Below are 18,983 nucleotides of genomic sequence, written 5' to 3' on the forward strand. Positions count from 1 at the left end.
TCTGAACTGACCTGTGTTTTATCGTGAGACAGATCCTAGTCAACTGTTTATTAATGTTCAGAAACTGGGCCATTCATGAACTGAATGAATGTCTCAGCTTCCATAAGCGCTATGAATAATTAAATCAGTAATATCAATATTGACATTTTCACTCCTGTAGTTTTTGCTTTTCCTATTCAGTTATGGGACACTCAAAGATGCAGTTTTACCTGTTTAATCAGCTTGTTTATTAACTATACAGCAGGGTTCTACAGTCAGTCACTTACATTGACCTGTACAAAAGAGAAGCTTGTTCTTAAAATGCACATAAGAGTGCAAATTTCTTTTTTGAAGCTGCAATATAATATAGTTACATCACATGTTCAGTGCCTCCATTCACCTTTCCCCTAGCCTCTATTTCTTTGAATCACAGTGCACTACTTCACCGGTCCTGTTCTGCCAGCTCTACACAAGTGCGTATTCATTCCATACGTTTTATAGGGCCTCTTGTGTGACGTGGTGTCCTTCCTCCTTTATGAGAAGTGAGACCCAACGTCATAATCCAACTTGCAATCATCAAGTTCAAAATTTCTATAAAGAGAAATAGATTTCAAAAGTAGTTTGGGGAGGATATAGAGAAGGGGTTCTTTGGAGGCATACGATATTTTGAAATTGCCAACATTGCTCTTGGTTATATTGGTATGAAAGGCTGAGGAGGGAGCAGGTGACTGTCATACGAGCTCATAAGACAGGACCAGAATTAGGCCTATCGAGCCTGCTTCACCATTCCACCAAGGCTGACTTATTAACCCCGCCTTCCTGCCTTCTCCCCATGGTCTTTGACACCCTTACTAATTAAGAACCTATCAATCTCTGCTTTAAATATACCTAATGTCTTGGCCTCCACAGCCATCTGTGGCAATGAATTCCACAGATTCACCACCCTCTGGCTAAAGAAGTTCCTCCTCATCTCTGTTTTAATAATCTGTTCTAACATTAATGGTTGCCCGTTGTTTGTTGAAAGTATATAATTATCTTAACACTGAAGGAGGGTTCTCTGTTCATTAACCTTTGAAGTAATCTTGTCCGCCCCATTCACCTGCTCTTTCCCCCCGTAACCCTACACATCAATTTCCCTCAAGGCCTTTCGAATTCCCTTTGAATTGACTGACTCTGCTTCCCCTGCTCCGCCAGTGGGTTGGAAAAATGATCACAGGCCAAGTTAAAAGTCAAACGGAAACCTTTATCCTCTGTGGTAATGTGCTGCAGAGTCGTGCCCTACATAGGAATAGTGGCACAAGTCTTGTCAGAAAAGAAATGAGGACTAGGATTAAAGATGATAGCATTCTAAACTTCATGTTGTAACTGCTGTTTAAAGCACAAATTAGTTCTACACAGTGCATTTGTCCCCTAGACATTGTTGAATGTAGTTGAGCAATTAAATACAACAGGAGCCCTGCGTTCCAAAGGCAAAGACAATAAAGAAGGTCTTCATGAATGAATGATCGTTAGTGGCTACAGCATTGATTGCAAATTTTTTTTAAAGAAATATATACACTTTCCACAATTACAGGTTTACTATGTTGCATAAACAAGACAAATGCCCCAGGTACGCGAGCCTTTCTTATGCCTAATTCTATCTGAAGGTTCCACTCTATAGTATATTGCAGCTTTTAACAGTACATATGCAGTCTGCTTTGGCAGTAGCTGTCGTTGACCTTGTCCCTCGTTAAATCCATGTCCAGTAACAGCTTGGTGTCCCTTTTAGATTTCTTGCTTCGTAAAGGTGGCTGCTCAGTAGATCACTTCATAGACAGTAGCCTTCTTGTCTCCTGAGCCAGTAACAATGTATTTGTCATCCACTGAAATGTCGCAGCTCAGCACCGATGATGATTCCTTTGACTTGAGTGGAAAGCAAACAAGATATGGTCTCAGCAACTTAAATGAGGAAAAACATGCTTGATTCTTAACAAAGCAAGCCATATTCACATCATTTAAATGACCTTTCACCTTCCTCTCCACTCTCCTTGACCCATTCACTCAACATTCTTGACTTCAGTTGGAATGAGAGGCAACTTGACAGTGGTAGACAAGATGATAAGAGGTACAGATCAAGTAGATAGCAAAACTTTTCCCCATGGAAATGGTTTAATACCAGGGGCATAATTTTAAGGTGATTGGAGGAAAGAAACAAGTGGATGTCAGAGGTAGGTTATTTTACGCAGAGGATGCTGGGTACATGGAACACCCTGCCAATGTGGTGGTAGAAGCAGATACATTAGGGACATTAAAGAAATTTTTGGATAGACACATAGATGATAAAAAAAATGGGGGCAATGTATGATTTTAGAGTAGGTTACAGAAATCCTGATTCGGGTTTAATTTGGAGATGGAAGTCTGAGAATCGGAATGGGAATGCTGCGGGAGCCATTTTGATTTTTTCTTCACATCGGGGTTAAGAGGCGGGACTGCGCAGGCGTGTGACGTCGGGCAGTGAAGTGCGGTAGATTTAAAAGGAACACAGCCTTATACAGCGGGCCGCAGAGTGAGCCGGGAGCAGAGTGAAGGCTTAAGGGCTTCGGCTCAACGGGCTTAGGCGGAAACGGGCAAGGTAGGTTCAGTTTTCAATTTTTTCCTGTTATTTGAGGAAAGGGGGAATTATGAGTGTGAGAGCAGCTTGTTGTTCTCGGTGTCGGATGTGGGAGGTCCTAGAGTCTCCTAGCCTCCCGGACGTCCCTATCTGCGTCAGGTGCGCTGAGCTGCAGCTCCTAAGGGACCATGTTAGGGAACTGGAGCTGCAGCTCGATGACCTTCGTCTGGTCAGGGAGAGAGAGGAGTTGATGGAGAGGAGTTACAGGCAGGTGGTCACACCGGGGCCGCGGGAGACAGACAAGTGGGTCACGGTTAGGAGAAGGAAGGGGAAGAGTCAGGTACTAGAGAGTACCCCAGTGGCTGTACCTCTTGACAATTAGTACTCATGTTTGAGTACTGTTGGGGGGACAGCCTACCTGGGGGAAGCAACAGTGGCCGTGCCTCTGGCACAGAGTCAGACCCTGTGGTTCAGAAGGATAGGGAAAGGAAGAGGAAGGCAGTAGTAATAGGGGACTCAATAGTTAGGGGGTCAGATAGGCGATTCTGTGGACGCAGGCAGGCGTTTGCCTCCTACGTATGGTTGTTTGCCTCCCTGGTGCCAGGGTCTGGGATGTTTCTGATCGCGTCCAAGATATCCTGTAGTGGGAGGGTGAGGAGCCAGAGGTCGTGGTACATGTAGGTACCAATGACATAGGTAGGAAAAGGGAAGAGGTCCTGAAAGGAGAATATAGGGAGTTAGGAAGGGAGTTGAGAAGAAGGACTTCAAAGGTAGTAATCTCGGGATTACTGCTTCTGCCACGCGACAGTGAGAGTAGGAATGAAATTAGGTGGAAGATCAATGCATGGCTGAGGGATTGGAGCAAGGGGCAGGGATTCAAGTTTCTGGATTATTGGGACTTCTTTTGGGGCAGGTGTGACCTGTACAAGAAGGACGGGTTGCACTTGAATCCCAGGGGGACCAATATCCTGGCAGGGAGATTTGCTAAGGCTACTGGGGAGACTTTAAACTAGAATGGTTGGGGGGTGGGAATCAAATTGAAGAGACTAGGAGAGAGGAGGTTAGTTCACAAATAGAGAAAGCTTGTAGACAGTGTGTGAGGGAGGATAGGCAGGTGATAGAGAAGGGGAGCGCTCAGACCGAAGATGTAGGGGAGAAGGAAGAAAAAGAAGATAGTAAAGTTGTTTGCACCGTTAAGGATAAACAGAGTGTAAGAGGTGGAGAATCTCTTAAATGCATTTCCTTTAATGCTAGGAGCATTGTAAGAAAGGTGGATGAGCTTAGAGCATGGATTGATACCTGGTAATATGACGTTGTGGCTATTAGTGAAACATGGTTGCAGGAGGGGTGTGATTGGCAACTGAATATTCCTGGATTTCACTGCTTCAGGTGTGATAGAATCGGAGGGGCAAGAGGGGGAGGTATTGCATTGCTTGTCAGAGAAAATATTACAGCGGTGCTTTGGCAGGATAGATTAGAGGACTCATCTAGGGAGACTATTTGGGTGGAATTGAGGAATGAGAAAGGTGTAGTAACACTTATAGGGGTGTATTATAGACCACCTAATGGGGAGTGAGAATTGGAGGAGCAAATTTGTAAGGAGATAGCAGATATTTGTAGTAAGCACAAGGTTGTGATTGTGGGAGATTTTAATTTTCCACACAGACTGGGAAGCCCATTCTGTAAAAGGGCTGGATGGTTTGGAGTTTGTATAATGTGTGCAGGATAGTTTTTTGCAGCAATACATAGCGGTACCAACTAGAGAAGGGGCAGTGTTGGATCTCCTGTTAGGAAATGAGATAGGTCAGGTGACGGAGGTATGTGCTGGGGAGCACTTCGGGTCCAATGATCACAATGCCATTAGTTTCAATATAATTATGGAGAAGGATAGGACTGGAACCAGGGTTGAGATTTTTGATTGGAGAAAGGCTAACTTTGAGGAGACGCAAAAGGATTTAGGAGTGGATTGGGACAATTTGTTTTATGGGAAGTATGTAATAGAGAAAATGGAGGTCATTTAAAGGTAAAATTTTGAGGGTACAGAATCTTTATGTTCTTGTTAGGTTGAAAGGAAAGGTTAAAAGTTTAAGAGAGCCATGGTTTTCAAAGGATATTGGAAACTTGGTTCAGAGAAAGAGAGAGATCTACAATAAATATAGGCAGCATGGAGTAAATAAGGTGCTCGAGGAATATAAATAATGTAAAAAGAATCTTAAGAAAGAAATTAGAAAAGCTAAAAGAAGATATGAGGTTGCTTTGGCAAGTAAGATGAAAATAAATCCAAAGGGTTTCTACAGTTATATTAATAGCAAAAGGATAGTGAGGGATAAAATTGGTCCCTTAGAGAATCAGAGTGGACAGCTATGTGTGGAGCCAAAAGAGATGGGGGGAGATTTTGAACAATTTCTTTTCTTCGGTATTCACTAAGGAGAAGGATATTGAATTGTGTACAGTAAGGGAAACAAGTAGGGTAGTTATGGAAACTATGATGATTAAAGAAGAGGAAGTACTGGCGCTTTTAAAGAATATAAAAGTGGATAAGTCTCCGGGTCCTGACAGGATATTCCCTAGGACCTTGAGGGAAGTTAGTGTAGAAATAGCAGGGGCTCTGACAGAAATATTTCAAATGTCATTAGAAACAGGGATGGTGCCGGAGGATTGGTGTATTGCTCATGTGGTTCCATTGTTTAAAAAGGGTTGTAAGAGCAAACCTAATAATTATTATCAGCCTGTAAGTTTGACGTCAGTGGTGGGTAAATTAATGGAAAGTATTCTTAGAGATTGTATATATAATTATCTGGATAGACAGGGTCTGATTAGGAACAGTCAACATGGATTTGTGCGTGGAAGGTCATGTTTGACAAATCTTATTGAATTTTTTGAAGAGGTTACTAGGAAAGTTGACGAGGGTAAAGCAGTGGATGTTGTCTTCAGTAAGGCCTCTGACAAGGTTCCGCACGGAACATTACTTAGGAAGGTAGCCAGAGAGTAGTGGTGGATAACTGTTTGTCAGGCTGGAGGCCGGTGACTAGTGGTGTGCGTCAGGGATCTATATTGGGTCCAATGTTGTTTATCATATACATTAATGATCTGGATGATGGGGTGGTAAATTGGATTAGTAAATATGCAGATGATTCTAAGATAGGTGGCGTTGTGGATAATGAAGTAGGTTTTCAAAGCTTGCAGAGAGATTTAGGCCAGTTAGAAGAGTAGGCTGAAAGATGGCAGATGGAGTTTAATGCTGATAAGTGTGAGGTGCTACATTTTGGTAGGACTAATCAAAATAGGACATACATGGTAAATGGTAGGGCATTGAGGAATGCAGTAGAACAGTGTGACCTAGGAATAATGGTGCATAGTTCCCTGAAGGTAGAATCCCATGTGGATAGGGTGGTGAAGAAAGCTTTTGGTATGCTGGCCTTTATAAATCAGAGCATTGAGTATAGGAGTTGGGATGTAATGTTAAAATTATACAAGGCATTGGTGAGGCCAAATTTGGAGTATTGTGTACAGTTCTGGTCACCAGATTATAGGCAAGATGTCAACAAAATAGAGAGAGTAGAGAGGAGATTTACTAGAATGTTACCTGGGTTTCAGCACCCAAGTTACAGAGAAAGGTTGAACAAGTTAGGTCTTTATTCTTTGGAGCGTAGAAGGTTGAGGGGGGTCTTGATAGAGGTATTTAAAATTATGAGGGGGGATGGATAAAGTTGACGTGGATAGGCTTTTTCCATTGAGAGTAGGGGAGATTCAAACAAGAGGACATGAGTTAAGGGGCAGAAGTTCAGGGGTAACACGAGGGGGAACTTCTTTACTCAGAGAGTGATAGCTGTGTGGAACGAGCTTCCAGTAGAAGTGGTAGAGGCAGGTTTGATATTGTCATTTAAAAAAAAATTGGATAGATTGGACAGGAAAGGAATGGAGGGTTATGGGCTAAGTGCAGGTAGGTGGGACTAGCTGAGAGTAAGCGTTCAGCATAGACTAGAAGGGCCGAGATGGACTGTTTCCATGCTGTAATTGTTATATGGTTAAAAGATCGGCACAACATCGTGGGCCTGCATTGTACTGTAACAGTTAAGAAAGCACTGCAACTTCTATTGTATTTCCATTTAGCCCCTTAAATTTACAGTGGTCTTCTGAGCTTTTCCACTACTGTTCACCTTTCCATTAACTCCACCCAATCCCTTCCCACAAAGATTCTTATCATTGACCAAGTGACCAATTAACTTATCAACCAGTACATCTTCTGGAAATGGGAGGAACCTGGAGAACTCAGAAGTCATGGAGTGTGCAAAAATCAATGGAGTGCAGATGGTGTCAAAGGATACAGTGGGATATAGATCATCTGCAGAGACCATCAGACATAGGACCAGAATTAGTCCATTCAGCTCATCAAGTCTGCACCATTTGATCATGGCTGATTTATTATCCCTCTCAACCCCATTCTCCTGCCTTCTCCCTGTAACCTTTGATCTGTACTAATCAAGAACTTAGCAACCTCCACTTTAAATATACCCAGTGACCTGGCCTCCACAGCCGTCTGTGGCAATGAATTCCACAGATTCACCACCCTCTGGCTAAAGAAATTCCTCCTCATCTCTTTTCTAAAGGGGCATCCAGAGTGGCAGGTATCTGGCACACTTTACCTAGAGTGGTAGTGAAAACATATGTGAGAGAAGAGTTTGAGGCATTTAGACATGTAGGGAATGGAGGAGACGGAATTAATTAATGAATATGGCCTCAAGGTCAGCACAAATATTGTGAGCGGAAAGGTCTGTTCCTGCACAATATTCTAATTCCACCCATACAGCACTGAAGTCCATGACTGAGCTTCGGTCACTAGTGCTGTGAGACAGTTGCTCTACCAGCTGCACCTCGCACTAGTAGGCAGTGATTTACACCAGGAAACGTGATTGATCCCCTTGCAAAAAGACTCTTCTCTAGCTCAATCCAACCAAAAAGCAGGATTGAACCTGGATCCAAAGAGTTTTAAACTTGAGGCAGATTGTCATTAGCCAAAAGCACAATGGGGGGAAAAAGGAAGGGGCGTTTAGAGTTAACTCACCAACCAAACCATGACTCACTGGCAGTACAGAACTGTTCCAAGATGTTACTTAGAAGCACATTTGGCAGTGATTTGACTCACAGAAAGCCCTCCAAAATCTACATTAACAGCAGGAACTTGGGAACAAAACTGTATACAAGGTTTTAACCGATTTACTGGCTCTTGCGAAGATATTCCAGTGTAAGCTAGAGCCAATTTGCTTCACTATAAACCAAAATGAAGTGCAGCAATTAGTCACTGAGCCTTCTTTTGGCAGGAAATTATCAACCATGCACTTCCTCCTCAGCAAATCTATTGCTGTTGGGTTTTTACAAATAATATCTTCCACAAGCGCAGAAATTGGGGTACAGATATCCTTGAATTAAGGTGACTCTGCTTCACTGCGAGAACAAACTATCGCCGCTCATGTTCACTGTGATTTAGCTGGCTAATTAAAAATCCCCGTGAATGACACTGCTTCTCTGCTAATCTTCTGTTGGGTTCTCTCTTCTAGCCATCACAATCACCTCCACGGGCAGCCTGTCCCACATACTCTACACTCTCTTTGTACTTCCATTAAAACTATGTATTTTTCCAGCTTCCATGTTCCTGGCTACAGACCCTGTGAGTTTGTACAAATTTACCTGGTGATGAGAAGGGGGAAAAGAAGCACAGGACGGATTTCATGGGTGATCCTGTACCTAGTCTTCTCCCTTGGGATACACCCGCCCCAACCCCCAACATGCACAAAGTTCTGAAACAGCGCTAGGCCTGCACAGTAGTATAGCAGTTCGTGTAACACTATTACAGTGACAGCAATCTGGGTTCAATTCCACTGCTGTCTGTAAGGGGTATACATGTTCTTCCCCCACCCCCAGCACATGGGTTTCCTCCAGGTGCTCCAGTTTCCTCCCACATTCCAAAGATGTATGCGTTAATTGGCCACATAGGTGTAATCGGATGGTGCAGGCTCATTGAACTGGAAGGGCCTGTTATATTGCTGTATCTCTAAATAAACTACTAAGTCTGGTCTTTATGAGTGGACTGAGGACATATTTTCGTCTTAAGGGTAACAAATTTAAATATCAAGTAATGCTAGTTATAAAATTAATCAATTGGATGCCACTGAATCATCAATTTATGGTGGCATCCGTTACTCTTGCGACACCAGGGATCTGTGCCTGGAAGGTTTCCAGGGCGCAGGCCTGGGCAAGGTTGTATGGAAGACTGGCATTTGGCCATGCAGCAAGTCTCCCCTCTCTACACCACCGATGTCCAAAGGAAGGGCAAGGGCCGATACAGCTTGGCACCGGTGTCGTCACAGGAGTTGCCAGCATGAGGTTGAAGGCAACGTCGGACTGCCTTAGGGACTCCAGCTCCGGATTTGTCCTCAGGGTTTACTCCCAAAGCCTTTCCCATGAGTGGGTATGGCCGCAGGGCAGCAAAGGTTTGAAATCAGAGTTTTCTCTCTCTTAGATGGACTGCCTTCCCAGGCTGACGAGCTCCATCTTAACTCAGTGATATATTTCCTTCTTCATCAAAGTTTAACCATAATTGAATAATTTCGATTTGCTTAATACTCCACTAGCTTCTGGACTTCCTTTCATGATGGGCTTGGCAGTGGGGCAAGTTAACACAGATGGGGACGAGTTCCCTTTCTTTCTCGCAGGTTTGAGAACTGCTCTTGTCAATTCTCCACTACACTGATGCTGATGAAGGGTTAACTGTAGATTGACAGCTGTGTACTAACTTCCACTTGGAGGTGGTGACCAAGACTGAGACCATGAGACATAGGAGCGGAATTAGGCTATTTACTCCATCGAGTCTGCTCCGTTGTTACATTATATCTGATTTATTATACCTCTCAGTTCTACCTCTATGAGCAATGATAAGAGCCATACATAGGAGTGGTTAACACTCTGGCCTTGTATTTTTGTGAGTAACTCAGACAACGTCAATACCTGGAATATACTGGCTCCATAGGGAGTTCTCCATGCATTCAGAAGGTTGTCCTTCCCAGTGCTCACAAACCATTTACCTGAAACATGGAAAAAAAACATAAGCCATAATTTTTTTTAAAAAATCATTATTCTGTCATATCTTTATCTAGAAGTAGAGATTTTGGTTGGATACCTATAGCAATAAAAACTAAACAAGTTCAAACTAATATGTATGTACCATGTACTTGGATATACCGGCAGATTTGGAAAGCTGAGGGGGTGGGGGTAATTCTCTCTGTTCATCCAGACTTATTGCAGTTTCATAGTGTGACGGCAGGGAATTGCCTCTTGGATCGTTTGCTAGGTATGATCAGGAACAATGCTGTGCCTCCATAAAATTCTGCTTAGAGCACAATTGGAGCATTGTCAGTAGAGAAGATGGTTCCAAAAGTAGCAAAGCCATGACTCCAACTTGGTTTCCCCTGCAGACCAATGATTAGAGCAGATCAGGCCACATTCTAGGCTCAACAATCTGCAGGAGGAACTTAATGGATGAAGCAGCAACTTTGAGAGAAGGGATTGTTGATGGTTTGGGTTGAAACCCTCTACCAGGATTGAGAGTGGGGGTGGGGGTAGGGTTAGGATGGTGATAGATAGTATAAAGAGGAGAGGGAGACTGGTGAAATAGGAGCCTAAGGTGATGGATAGGCAGAGGAGAGGAAAGGATGACAAATAGGTTGAGCCATTCTAGACTTGCTCTAGGAGTTAAAAGGCAAGAGCTTTGAAAATAGTATCTGGGACACTGTGTGGAATATACGTGAGTTAGCTGGTTATCTAACATCTGGAGTAAATACTTCATTTAAATACTAGTTATGCCAATTGTGTGAGAGGAGGAAATAATTTTTGCAGAACCTATCAAAAACTTTCCCACGGGCAGGGTAATGGATTCTTTGTCAGTAAAAGATGCTTAAGGTGATGCCACAGCCTATGGACTCAAGGACTGTACAGCTCATACTCAATTTTATTTATTTACTTATTTATTATTATTAAGTTTGTATTTGCACAGTTTGTCTTTTGCACATCAGTTGTTTCTGTCTAGGTGTGTAGTTTTTCATTGATTCTATTTTATTTCATTGTTCCACTGGGAATGCCTGCAAGAAAATGAATCTCAGGGTTGTATATTGAGTATTCATGTACTTTAATAATAAATTTAAACTTACAGCAAGGGTTCCCAACCTTTTTCGTGCAATGAACCAATATCATTAAGCATGGACTCCAGGCTGGGAACCCCTGACTTAGAAGGATGTGAATCCTAGGGATAATCACAGTTTGAATGCACTTCCAGTGGCAATTGAAATGCCAGTGTTGTTTGAACATGGATTAGATTAAATTCTATTGTGAACAAGATAGAAGCTGAAGAACAGCAAACCAGATGGCGTGGCTGCAGGAGCCTTAAACATCATTTCATAGTTTTTCTATCTTGTGCTAATATTGCCAATATGGCAAGTAGATTTTGGTAACTTTGAACGTGTTACAAGGAGATATCTGGATGGGAGGAAGTGTATAAAGTCAATACCACTCCAGGCCAACTTGGTCAAAGTTTCTACTGGAACTGGAACACAAAGCACTGCAGATGCCGGAAATACTCAGCAGTTTGAGCAGCGTTCGTGAAGGGGGAAATACAGATAATATTTCAGTTTGATGGGTTTGACCTGAGGTGATATCTTTGTTTTCAATTCAATAGATGCTGCCCGAGCTGCAAACTATCCTCAGCATCTTCTGCTTCTAAAGGCAACTTAGCTTTCACAGAAAACAATTAAGTGAATTTACTTGGTCACAGATGTGGACTTGTTTTCCAACCCTAATAGCATCCAATAGCACTGGTGGTTTGGAATAACAGAGACCTGGTTGGGTGGGTAAAGACCGCAGATTTCGTGGCCTAAAAGATGTGAAGGAACCAGATGGGGTTTTATGACAATCCAGCATGTTAATGGTTTCCAGCTTTTTCTTGTGATTCCAGATTTTATTTTATTAATGAATTTACTTTCCAAGTTACATCAATGGGATTTCAACTTGTGGCTCTGCATCAATAGTTCAGAATTCTGACTGTTCATCCACTGAAAATGACAGTGCTGTAGTAACTTTATTCATTTCCCTCCGAATCCTTGACCTCTTTACATAGTAACTCTTGAGCGTACCTTCACCACACAGATGGGAATACATCAAGGCACTTCACCAACATGGGTGACAGGGTGGTACAACTATAAAAGAGCTGTAACCTCTTGGTGACACAGGTTCAGTTTCCTGACCTCTGTGAGGAGTCTGCACGTTCCATTGCATGGGTTTCCCTTGAGTTTAACTATTTCCTCCCCCCATTCCAAAGAAGTGCAGGTTGAAAGGTTAATCGACCATTGTAAAATACCCCTAGGTGAGTGGTAATTCCTGGTGCAATGGCAGGGGGTTGGAGGGGTGGAGCCTGATGGAATGCAAAGAGAATAAATAGGATTGGTGTAAATGGGTCCTCCAAAAGGACCATAAACTTGTCACAGGATTCATTGACCCAGAGAGGTATGTTGGCTGGAGTCAGGGCCTTGTGCTTTGACTCTTGGTAGGGTCACCCATGCCAAACAGGTCAAAGAGTAGAGACCCAGTTAAGAGTGGTCCACCAGGTTCAGCTCATCGCTAACAATCCTGACTGACTGGTCAAAAAAAAAAGTTACAGAAACAGCGATGAATAACCCTTTTATATCTGTCTGTGACAGACGGGTGGAAGAGCTACATTGCTGCCCTAAGTGTAGCGGTGTAACGAGCAGTACGTAAGTAAATGTGTGCCTGAAGGTTGGGATGAACACGATGGGCCAAAGAGGATATTTTCTAGCTGTTTGATGTTGTTATCCTGTAGACTGCAATAATAGATGGGAAATTAATTGTGACCTTGTCTATAATGCACACATACCCATGAAAGAGTTAGATATAAACATTAAAATGCAGGAGCAATTTCAGATTAACAGAAAGGTTCTCACATAGCTGTTGCTCTAGGTCTCTTTTAACATAAAAGCTGTGTTATTATGATGGACCCCAGATCACGGTCTCTTTGGGGGCTTTACTATTACCTGCATGGTGGGTGGTGGGGATTGAGGGAGCAAGTGGAAGGGGAGGAGGAAGGTTTGATGCTTTTGCTGCTGCATGGGAGGGGGAGCAGTGTTTGGGGTTCTAACATTTTCTGCCATTCATTCTTTGGGGTTTTTTCTCTCTCTGTTCCGTGGATGCCAGTGAAGAGTAAAGATTTCAGGTTGTATACTGTTTACATTCTCTGATATTAAGTTGAACCATTGACCCATTGGTACTGGACTGGTAAAGCAGATGTGCACACTACTTCTCCTGAGAAATAAACTCACATCCCACCATGACAGCAGGGAAATGTAAACTTTAATTAAATGAATCTGGAATAAAAGCGAACATCACCATTGCTCGACCACATTGTCATGGGTTTGATTCAGGAAGGAAATCTGCTGGCCTTGGGATGACTTAACATCCACTATTGACCTCCAAAGTCACACAGCAAGCCACCCAGATCAAGGGCATACACGATTAAACAAAAATAAAACCTTCACAATCAGTTTAGTGCAAGCTGCGGCAAAACAATATTCCTTACCACAACAGGCAAACTTCAGTGACAGCACGCAGCTCTCATGAAGATGAAGCTGGTATTTGTCTGGCTTGTTGACGTGTAACACTTCTACGTTGCTGCTCTCCATGCCAACTGCGAGCCACTCACCAGTTGGGCAGTACCCCAGGGAGAAAATCTGAAAGGCACACCAGAGAAAGTTTCAGAAATACAAGGAGGTTCAGCAGATGCTGTAAATCTAGATCAACACACACATACACAAAGTGTTGGAGGAATTCAGCAGGCCAGTCAGGATCTATGAAGGGGAATAAACAGTCAATGGTTTGGGCCAAGACCCTTCGTCAGGACTGAAAACAAAGAGAGCACAGGGCAGAATAAAGAGATGGAGGGGCACCTGCCCATCACCTCCCTCTGGTACCACTCTTATCATTTCTTCCATGGTCTACTGCCATTGCTTTTAGATTCCTCCTTCGTCAGCCCTTTATCTCTTTACCCATCCCCTCCCAGCTTCTTATTTCATTCTCCTCCTCCCCAACCCACCCATCTTCCACCTCACCTGGTCTCACCTATCACCTAGCAGATTGTACACCTTCCCCACCCCATCCCTTTCTCTGGCTTCTACCCCTTCTCTTTTTAGTCCCGACTGAAGATCTCAGCCTGGAGCCTTGTCCCTCCCCATAGGTCAGGGGTGTCAAACTCATTTTAGGTCACGGGCCGGATTGAGCAAAATGCAGCTTCATGCGGGCCGGATCAGTCGGACGCGTGCGAACGCAACTTTCGTTGCCTCCGTTTTTTCAGCCTGCTCTCATGTGTCTCAATCTCTGCTATAACTACAAAGTGTTTCACTTTACAAATTCCGTTTCTTATGAAGAAGACTGCCGAGCAAGACTGCCGAATAAACACTAAAAACCCTGGAAACCTGGTACCTGAATAAACTCAGCATTAGCCATATCATACGCCATAGGCGCTTCGATTACTGGGGCCAGCTTTAATAGTAATTAGATATTATCTCGCGGGCCAAAGATAATTCCACCGCGGGCCTTGAGTTTGACATATATGCCATAGGTGATGCCTGACTTGTTGAGTTCCTCCAGCATTTTCAGTGTTGACCATAAAATACTACCAGCTTTGTGGAGGGAAACCAGTCTGTTTACAGCACATACTGATGTGAAGATGGGGATCGTTTTACGTATGATCAGATCAATGCTGCACTCACTGGACTAATCAGTGGAGGTGAGAACAGTGTGAGATAGTCATCAATGTCTTCCATTTAACTGTATTATCCAAAGTCAAAATTAATGCAGATATAAAAATAACAGACCCCATCAGGAATTAAAATTTTGGATGTAGACACTTTGTTAAAATTATGTCCGTTCTTTTAGGCTGGAATCAGGAAACACAGAGTGTGCGTGTTTGCGTTTTTGTGGTCTAATTTTGTATTTATGAAAAGCAGATTATGTTGGTGATAATTTCCAGATTAAATCACACCACATTTTCAATTAGACCTGGCAATTCTGTGCACTATTTTTCTTTGCTCATCTGATGTCTTCCATGTGTCCAAGTATTTAGCATGATGTTATTAGTATAACACCCATTTCCTCCCGACCTGACGCTGGAGCAGTAGGCTTCATGCAATGGGCCATCAAGGAGCAGTCTCAGTAAAATGTGCCTGCATTTACTGCTTTTTTTATCCATTTATGGGACACCAGGAAGTCTGACAAGGCACTTTCCAAAAGCCAGAGATGGTGCTACAATTGATAGTGTGCTTTATTCCAGCAATGTCTCCGCTGATGGTGCAGTGGTATCCACACCTGGACTTTGGAACAAGAGGTTCCAGGTTCAGATCTGGCTGGCTCTTTGCTTGCTTTCCATCTATGCTGGGTTGAGCATCGAGCTAGCAACTCTGCCTCGTAAAAACAGGCAAATACTAATAAAACAGCAAGGTTGCCACCCACTGCACCATTTAAGGCATGGGGAGGAACTTTTAATCCAGCATTAAGCTACTGAGATACACATTTGTTGGATGCCTTAGTGATGACACCACCTGCAGCACTCCCTTACTAATTATTGTTCCTCCTTATAATAATTAGGCCCTTACTAAAGAATTGTTCCATTTCATTCTTGCTACTTATAGTAGTCTAGGATCACAGAACCAGAGGCAAAGGTATGTCTGTACGTCAGAGAAAACTTATTTTACCAGGATCTCAGTGATGAGCAATGCGTTGACAAGCTCAAGTTACCCAAGACGGCCATTACTGAGATATGCAGGAAGATGTTTCACTGCTTTCTTTTGCCTGGACTTTAGTCTCTGGAAGTGAAGATCATGTTGATTCCTAACTTCCTTTCCTCAGGTCCTTTCCAAATGGCAGCTACCTATCATTATACTAACCGGTGCGACAGAGAAAAATCACTGAGGGACTGTGTACAAATTGAGATTTACTTTGATTTCCCAAGATTCAAACTTAGTTATCACATGTACATCAAAACATACAGTGAAAAGTGTCGTTAGTGTTAACAACCAACGCACCAAAGCAGTGTTGGGAGTAGCTCGCAACACGCCAGCATTACATGCAACACAACACAGAACAAAACAAGCCTCGATTTCATCTTGTACACCTCTCACCCTCCTTCACTCCAATGGGAAAAGCCCTAGCACACTCAGCCTCTCCTCATAAGACACGCTCTGGTAAATCTTCAACATGTATCCTGGAGCACATTCCTCCCTCAACTGTACCACAAGCACAAATTGCACAGCACACATTGACATCCCTGCCCCTCCATCCTCGTCACCTCTCTACCCCCCCCCCCCCCCCCCCCATGCTCTGTACCTGTGAAGTGAAGTCATGCTGCTGGAGTTGTCGTCCTTCCCTCAGGTCCCAGCACCTGACAGTATTATCAAGACCCCCAGTCCACAACTTGGTCCCATCGTTTGAAATGTCGATGCAACTGGCTCCGTCCGTGTGGCCCTGGAACTGCCTGCAATTACAGAGTGCAAAATAGACCAGATGAAAAACTTAAGGCCATCTGTAACCAATGCTTGCTATCAATGAACATCAACGCTAAACGTCAAACTTCATACAGGTAGAATGTACATTTATCACTGCAACGCTCAGCTCTTGTGCACATCAATCTTCTTCCCTCATTTTAGATTTCCCATTCACCAAATTGAAGTCCAATATATTATCCTTCAGCACAGGGGAATATTAAATAAACACGTAACATAGGAGAGTCCAGGTGAGCGTGCCTATAATTTGACCAGGCTTGTTACTCACTTTGACAGTGTGAAGGTGTTTCTCATTAATTGCTCTAACTCTGAAATATTCCCAAATGCATTAATCTTTTTTATGTAGGCAATGGCCTTCATTTACACTTGACAAATAGACTGAGCATTAAGATAAATTAATAATCATGCACATTTGGCCAGCATTTATAGTGATGGTTCTTGCATAAAGAACAGAAAATCAGAGGTGGCTTTTGGAGCCAATACACAATCGGCTGGAAGAACTCAGTAGGTCGAGCAGTCCGTCGGAGGAAAGGAATTGTACACGTTTCAGGCCGAAATCCTGCATCAGGGCAGATGCATGGTTTTGACCCAATCACAATTTCTTGCCTTCCATTGATGCCACTCGACCCATTGATTCTTCTGTCTGATTGTGCTTTGCTCCGGATTCACCGTCTCTTGTGTCTCCAACATTGTTGGAAGCTACCCGCACCAACAGAGCCCGAAGATGCAATCCTCAGGGAGGACGAAGTGGAATGAAAGGAGACGGCCGTCCACATTGCCAACGGTGCCTTACCTAACCAAGGTCTGATTGTGCAGGTCCCATACGGCAATGTTGCCATCACTGCAGCACGAGAAACAGACTTTAGCGTCAGGACTGATGGCGAGCGCGTAGCAGGCGGGCGCTGACGAGGTCAGTTCGGCTTTGATTCGTGGGGTCGGCGCTGCCAGGTCCCAGATGGAGAGCGTGCTGGCCTCGCCGCCCACGATCAGCGTGCGCCCATCAGGAAGGAGTTTGCAGGAACGGATGTAGTTGTCCCGGTTCTAAATCAACAGGAAAATGTAAGGGTGAGATACCCTCTGTGATAGATTCCCACTTAATCCAGCACCATCTAAAGAGAAAAAACATCTTGGATTTTTACATCTTATTTCAATCAGGTACACTTGGAGGTCCCTCATTGATCACAATGTCAAAGAGTGATAGAACATTGAACAGTATAGCACAGCGCAGACCCTTTGGCCCATGAAATTGTGCTGATCTACTCCAAGGTCAATCTAATCCTTCCCTCCCACATAACCCTCCATCTCTTAAATATCATTAACTTAGCTGCCTCTACCATCACTCCCGGCAGTGCTTTCCACGTACCCACCACTCTCTGTGTAAAAAAAACCTACCTCCGACATCCCCCTGTACTTTCTTCCAATCACCTTCAAAGTATGTCCTCTCATACGAGACATTGCCGAGAGGGAAGACTGAATACATCCCCAATTTGTATCTTCAGGCAGTCCTAGTGGGGCCGCAGTCATAAAACCTGCTCTTCATTATTAACTTGTTGCTTTTGGATGACAGACTCCCAGTGAACTAATGTGTGGTGCTGAGAGGCAGTACAATATGACTCTACAGGGAAAAAGTGCGACTACAGATTTGCTCCTGGCAATTCTTAAATAATGCTCCTGGTGCTTCTGCGTGCATTGAAGGCTTGGTGACGGCTCTACTCTCTGCCATCTGATTGTGGAAGTCAGAAGAAGTGAGAAACGAAAGAGATCAACGCTGGTAAACTTCATCCTGAGCGCCAGCTTGACTTGGTTAAAGTTGCCATCTCCAACTCAGAAACCAGAAGCTCAAGACTGACTCCAAAAACTAATCCTTATTTTTTGGTCAGAGCAGCCCGAAGAACCTGCTACTGATAAAACTGTGCACATTTGGTTCCATTTTTGGGGCCTACCTCCACAAAACGGTGTGCAAGATCCCATACAAAGAACAAACGCTGAGTATCCTGACCAAACTCTTCCTTACCCATCACCAAACTGACTGGTCACCCCACTTGCTGTGCTGAATTCCTAATGTGCATATGTTGCTATTATAGTAATTGCACTCCTGAGGAATTGAAGTGATTTAGAACATTTCAATACAACACAAATACTCAATCCTGTTGTTTTTAGTCTCAGACTTGTATAAACGACAAACGTGGTAGATGTTCCTTACCAAGCAGTCCAGCTGAGAGATGGGGCTTTTAGTACCCGGCTGGCTGATGTCCCACACCTTGACGCACCCTTTGCCTCCGGTGTACACGTGCCTCATGGGGTTGCTGACGGTAACGGCGCACACTACCTCACCGTGGTTCAGGCTATTGATCTGCCGGGCATGCCGAGGAATCCCTGGTCCCACCAAGGCATCGGGAGGGAATGGGACGGGCTGCATCTGACTGTCAGCACTTACATGGAATGAATAGGCCCTGGGATCAAAAGGCAGTAAGTCAGCAGACAATACACATAACACTGAATTTTCTAAAAGAAAATATCTACAGCCCTGTGCATCAAAAAGCATGGAAAAGCAAAAAAGACAATATTGCCCATTCATGTAGATACTGTAAAGGTCTCAGTTCCTTAATAATGCATATTTTCTAAAATCCCTGTATCTGATTACTTGCAAAACTATACGTTATCCCTCATTTAGCATAACTTTACAATGAAACGGCTCAGAGTTAGCTATAAAAGACAGAAGTGTCCCTTTGGGTGCGTATATGTCACCATATACATCTTCTTGCAAGGAAATCCATAGAATAATAACCATAACAGAA

The 18,983-nt window shown here is 43.5% G+C and overlaps 1 protein-coding gene across 7 annotated transcripts in view; it reads right to left on the reverse strand.

Annotated features, from left to right (window-relative positions):
- Positions 1 to 203: 203 nt before the first annotated feature.
- The window catches only part of LOC140739785 (transducin-like enhancer protein 4), a 253,383-nt gene continuing 234,603 nt past the window's right edge, over positions 204 to 18,983 (reverse strand). For all 7 annotated transcript variants that reach the window (XM_073068307.1, XM_073068305.1, XM_073068304.1 and 4 more), the window contains 6 exons: positions 18,389 to 18,638; positions 16,979 to 17,226; positions 16,010 to 16,157; positions 13,209 to 13,359; positions 9,575 to 9,651; positions 204 to 1,881 (listed from right to left, as the gene is read on the reverse strand). In XM_073068307.1, coding sequence (XP_072924408.1) covers positions 1,774 to 1,881; positions 9,575 to 9,651; positions 13,209 to 13,359; positions 16,010 to 16,157; positions 16,979 to 17,226; positions 18,389 to 18,638 — 982 coding nt within the window. In that variant the 3' untranslated portion in view covers positions 204 to 1,773. The remainder of the gene's footprint in view (positions 1,882 to 9,574; positions 9,652 to 13,208; positions 13,360 to 16,009; positions 16,158 to 16,978; positions 17,227 to 18,388; positions 18,639 to 18,983) is intronic.

The sequence above is a fragment of the Hemitrygon akajei genome, chromosome 16, assembly GCF_048418815.1.
Source record: "Hemitrygon akajei chromosome 16, sHemAka1.3, whole genome shotgun sequence".
NCBI classification, from domain to species: domain Eukaryota; kingdom Metazoa; phylum Chordata; class Chondrichthyes; order Myliobatiformes; family Dasyatidae; genus Hemitrygon; species Hemitrygon akajei.